The 5,105-nt window shown below is 38.9% G+C and overlaps 1 protein-coding gene across 1 annotated transcript in view; it reads left to right on the top strand.

Moving 5' to 3' along the window:
• The first annotated feature begins 1,940 nt into the window (after positions 1-1,940).
• Positions 1,941-5,105, top strand: part of SEMA7A (semaphorin 7A (John Milton Hagen blood group)) — a 104,211-nt gene continuing 101,046 nt past the window's right edge. The window contains exon 1 of the mRNA XM_053717332.1: positions 1,941-2,078. Within this exon, the coding sequence (XP_053573307.1) occupies positions 1,973-2,078 (106 nt within the window). The 5' untranslated portion in view covers positions 1,941-1,972. The remainder of the gene's footprint in view (positions 2,079-5,105) is intronic.

Below are 5,105 nucleotides of genomic sequence, written 5' to 3'. Positions count from 1 at the left end.
AGGCCCCACAAGCTCATCTTTGATGATACCAGCCCAAACCAGTACTCCACCTCCACCTTGCTGGCGTCTGAGTCAGACTGGAGCTCTCTGCCCTTTACCAATCCAGCCACGGGGCCCATCCATCTGGCCCATCAAGACTCACTCTCATTTCATCAGTCCATAAAACCTTAGAAAAATCAGTCTTGAGATATTTCTTGGCCCAGTCTTGACGTTTCAGCTTGTGTGTCTTGTTCTGTGGTGGTCGTCTTTCAGCCTTTCTTACCTTGGCCATGTCTCTGAGTATTGCACACCTTGTGCTTTTGGGCACTCCAGTGATGTTGCAGCTCTGAAATATGGCCAAACTGGTGGCAAGTGGCATCTTGGCAGCTGCACGCTTGACTTTTCTCAGTTCATGGGCAGTTATTTTGCTCCTTGGTTTTCCCACACGCTTCTTGCGACCCTGTTGACTATTTTGAATGAAACGCTTGATTGTTCGATGATCACGCTTCAGAAGCTTTGCAATTTTAAGAGTGCTGCATCCCTCTGCAAGATATCTCACTATTTTTGACTTTTCTGAGCCTGTCAAGTCCTTCTTTTGACCCATTTTGCCAAAGGAAAGGAAGTTGCCTAATAATTATGCACACCTGATATAGGGTGTTGATGTCATTAGACCACACCCCTTCTCATTACAGAGATGCACATCACCTAATATGCTTAATTGGTAGCAGACTTTCGAGCCTATACAGCTTGGAGTAAGACAACATGCATAAAGAGGATGATGTGGTCAAAATACTCATTTGCCTAATAATTCTGCACACAGTGTATTTGCCCCAGACTCACTTCCTTGGCCAGTTTGTCACACACGACATCCGGAAACTGGTAAGTTAACTTAAGGTTCCTGTGCATGTGGGAACTCAAAACTGCCAGACTAACCGGGATAACAAAACCCACCCAAATCCTGGATAAGAGCAGGCATGCAGCTTGCTAATCGGGATACAGCTGCAGTCAGGACTTGACGCATCCACCTTCAGCGGTGTAGGCGCCCTTACCCGCAGCTGCTCCCTTAGGAGCAGCTCTTTCTCCTTCTTGTTCCTTCTTTCTGGAACAGCAGTCACATCTATGGTGTCTTCCCTCGCAATACATGCAGATGTGTCGAAAGGAGCAGTTAGCAACCCGGTTGCATTGCTGGTCCTGGAATTTCCAGCACTCTCTCATCCTCCGCCTCAGTTTCGGTATCACCCATGCAGGTGGAACCTTCGGAGAGAGTGTGGGAGAAGGAGGGTGTTCTACCCCCAGCCGGGAGTTGCATGTCCATCATGCCAAATGTCAGTGTAGGGTTACCTGACATTTTCCTCCTGAACACCTGCGATAAACCCCTTATCACTCTCGAGCAAACGTTTCTGCTCCACTTGTAATATGGCCCATAGTGTTGTGTTTTTGTACCTTACATCACCAAAAAATTACTAGATCATATTTTTATGACATTTTTCATGTGATTGTATCCGTATCTGTATAAGTTCGTTTTCAATCAAAATATTTAAAAAAAACAACATTTTTTTCAATAATAAACTTATTTTACATTTTTTACATTTAATATGTATGTATGTGTGTATGTATATATATATATATATATATATATATATATATATATATATATATATATATATATATATATATATATATATGAGTCATACTTTAATATGTTTTCCATATGCTTTGTTAAAGTTTTTTACTAGCCCTAACACTTTATTTCAGGTTTCAAGTCGTGCTGAAATTTTTAGCGCTATTATGTGTTGCATAACACATAACTTTCAACTTGCAATATGAGTGATGTTTAGCGTGGTAACAATATCCATTGAAAGTATAGGGCGTTCTAAAAGGATGTAAATACTAATGCCACTAGAGGGCAGTGTTATGAAATATGGGAGTATACTATACATTACTTACTCGAATCACACAGAGCAGAGGCAGCTTTCACTGTATAACAAGCAGGATGCTCTTTTCGGCTCAGCACGTTATTCTTTACATTTTAATTTTGATGTCTCAATTTGTAGCTTTCTTTGGGGACTTAAGAATGAATCCAAGAATCAACAAAAAGGGTAAGTAATCTGTTCCCATTATTAAGATGTCATAATGGAATCAGCAAGCCTATTTAGACAGAGATGTAGCAGTATATTTCTGCATCTTTACATGCCGACAGAACACTGCAAAATGTTGTTGTCAGGCAGATATTATAAACAGAAAATTAACAACTATCCAACAACATTGCATTTTTTTTTTACTCTTAATGAATAAAAATTGGGAATAACATTGTAGTTGTTTATCCCTTTGCGCAGTGCACGGCCACTGTCCTTTTACTGTTAGCTGCTGTGTGTAGCAGACAGTCCCAGTATTTCTTTTCATGTGTTGTTTTGTCACATGAGCATCAGACATGAGGTATTATTTGGGGACTTTGTAGGTGTATTGTGCGTAAGAGTTGCCAGGTGTCCAGTATTTAAATCGACAATCCAGTATTTTGGCAAGCTGTCCAGCAAAATCTTCAGAAAAATACTGGACACTTAAAATTGATCCCAAGCTTGTGCCACCTAGAAATTGTTCAACATGTTTGTGGGGAACAGCTGGCAACCCTAATTGTGTTTATCTGTATGTTTTTTCTGTGTGTGTGTTCATCTGAGTTAAGATGATTAGATTCAGCAAATAACAAAAAACAGAAGTAAACACATTACTAATTTAAGCCCTATCAGCTGATAATATAACATTTAAAATCAACATGCCTTAAAGGGAAATGAAACACATGTTTCTTTCATTTTTCAGATAAAACATATCATTTTAAGTGGATCTGATAGAGGAGTGCTCTCTTATTGAAAAAAATAAAAATGAAAATATATGCGCAAGAAAAAATGTTTGTAGACCAAAATGAATAGTAAATGATATTGTAATGAAGAAATATGCTAAAAAACAAGCAGTAAATGAAATATGTGAACAGAACAAAATATAACAATATTAAATAATACTGTAATGAGAGAAATACTCTATGGAACAAGCGCTTGATAAAATATATAAACAGAACAAAATAAATACCACAAAGTTAATATATAAAGGACTTGCTTGTTTCCAAATCAGTTAGAAAGTTTGTCTAGCAGTAGTAGATGTATAAAAATCCTCTTGGGCAATGACTGTGATCAAAACAGGCAGCTCCTCTAGTCTTGACCCGGTGCAAGGCGATTCTAAAAGAATGATACAAGAAGAGGGCGCCTCATAGTGTGGTATGACCTTTGTAATGAGGTAATATATAGTGGTAAAAGGAGGCTTACCAAAGGTAGTGGCACTGTACTGTGACCAGTGCTATCAGGCAGACTAGCACTTTCAGTGGCTAGCACACTTTGTCCCAGGTATCCTTGTCGGGAGCGGATTCCGTCAGATGCGGCGTCTCTGAATCAGAAACTGGACAACACCGAAAACAGCAAATAGGCTGACAACTTCAGTAATGTTAAAAGGTAAACAATTTATTTACAAACAACGCGTTTCTCGACCACAGACTGGTCGTTTCATCAGGTAATTTCATCAGGTAAGCCTCCTTTTACCACTATATATTACCTCATTACAAAGGTCACACCACACTATGAGGCGCCCTCTTCTTGTTTCATTCTTATATAATTTTAAGATTAAGGCCTAAGGCGGCGGCCTAGCAATAGGCATTCACTCCCACCCCCCCCCCCCGGGAAGAACCAGGTTATCAGTGCAGTCAGTAAAGCCTGAAATACTGAAATTCTTCACCCTTACAGCTTTAACTGGACAGTGAGCTAAATTACTAACCTGCTTTAAATAATAACAACCCGACCTCTGCAGCAGGAACGGGCGAAATTGCATACGCAAACCAATGCCATTCTGCAAAACCCATGATGGCAAGCACGACAGCAGAAGGTAATATGATGCAACAGGAGGATTTCTTTACTAAAATCCAAAACCTCATGGAAAAGTTAATAGAGAAAGCACCGTACGACTACCTGATACAGCGCTTATGTACAGAGGAGACGACCAGCTCTGTAACACCTGAGCAGCTAGACTTACCTCTGGATCCATGCGGCCTTGAGCATTTGCAGCCGGTGTTGTGTCAAATCTGGGGATCTATCAAAATCAGGAATCGGCAATTCCCGGAACCCCGCCCACACTTCTCTAACCCGCCCACACATCTCTAGTAAGCTAACACACACTTTGCCTAACGTCCGCGCAAGCTACCTCCCACTTCTACTAAACTCCACCCAGGATACCTCCCCACTCCTCCAAAATGCCACCCAGCTACATTGGGACAGATGAGCTGTCACATTTACTATGTTGACAACATAGTATTTGTGAAAGCTTGTCACGTACGAGGCAGGTTATTTATTAGCCGTGTATTTCGTACTTACTATATAAAGTGGCATATGGCAGCGTTTATAAGTCATTATTTAAAGAGCATATGTATATATGTCAACTATACTTATTGTGTTTATATACACAGTGTGTTTCTTAGTATATAAAGTGTAGGCATATCGCAGCATTTATTAGTGACTATTTACAGAGCATATGTATATATATCACCTATACTTATTGTGTTCATATACACAGTGTATTTCTTAGTTACTATATAAAGTGTAGTCATATGGCAGGCGTTTATTAGGGGCTATTTACAGAGCATATGTATATATGTCACCTATACTTATTGTGTTCATATATACAGTGTATTTCTTAGTTACTATATAAAGTATAGGCAAATGGCAGCGTTTATTAGTGACTATTTAAAGAGCATATGTATATATGTCACCTATACTTGTGTTCATATACACAGTGTATTTCTTAGTTACTATATAAAGTGTAGGCAAATGGCAGCATTTATTAGTGACTATTTAAAGAGCATATGCATATATGTCACCTATATTTATTGTGTTCATATACACAGTGTATTTCTTAGTTACTATATAAAGTGTAGACATATGGCAGCGTATATTAGTGACTATTTAAAGAGCATATGTATATATGTCAACTATACTTATTGTGTTCATATACACAGTGTATTTCTTAGTTACTATATAAAGTGTAGGCATATGGCAGCGTTTATTAGTGACTATTAAAAGTGCATATGTATC

Source organism: Bombina bombina, chromosome 6 (assembly GCF_027579735.1).
Source record: "Bombina bombina isolate aBomBom1 chromosome 6, aBomBom1.pri, whole genome shotgun sequence".
NCBI lineage: Eukaryota > Metazoa > Chordata > Amphibia > Anura > Bombinatoridae > Bombina > Bombina bombina.
Note: the sequence above shows the minus strand (reverse complement) of the source record. Positions and strands in the feature narration are given on the sequence as shown.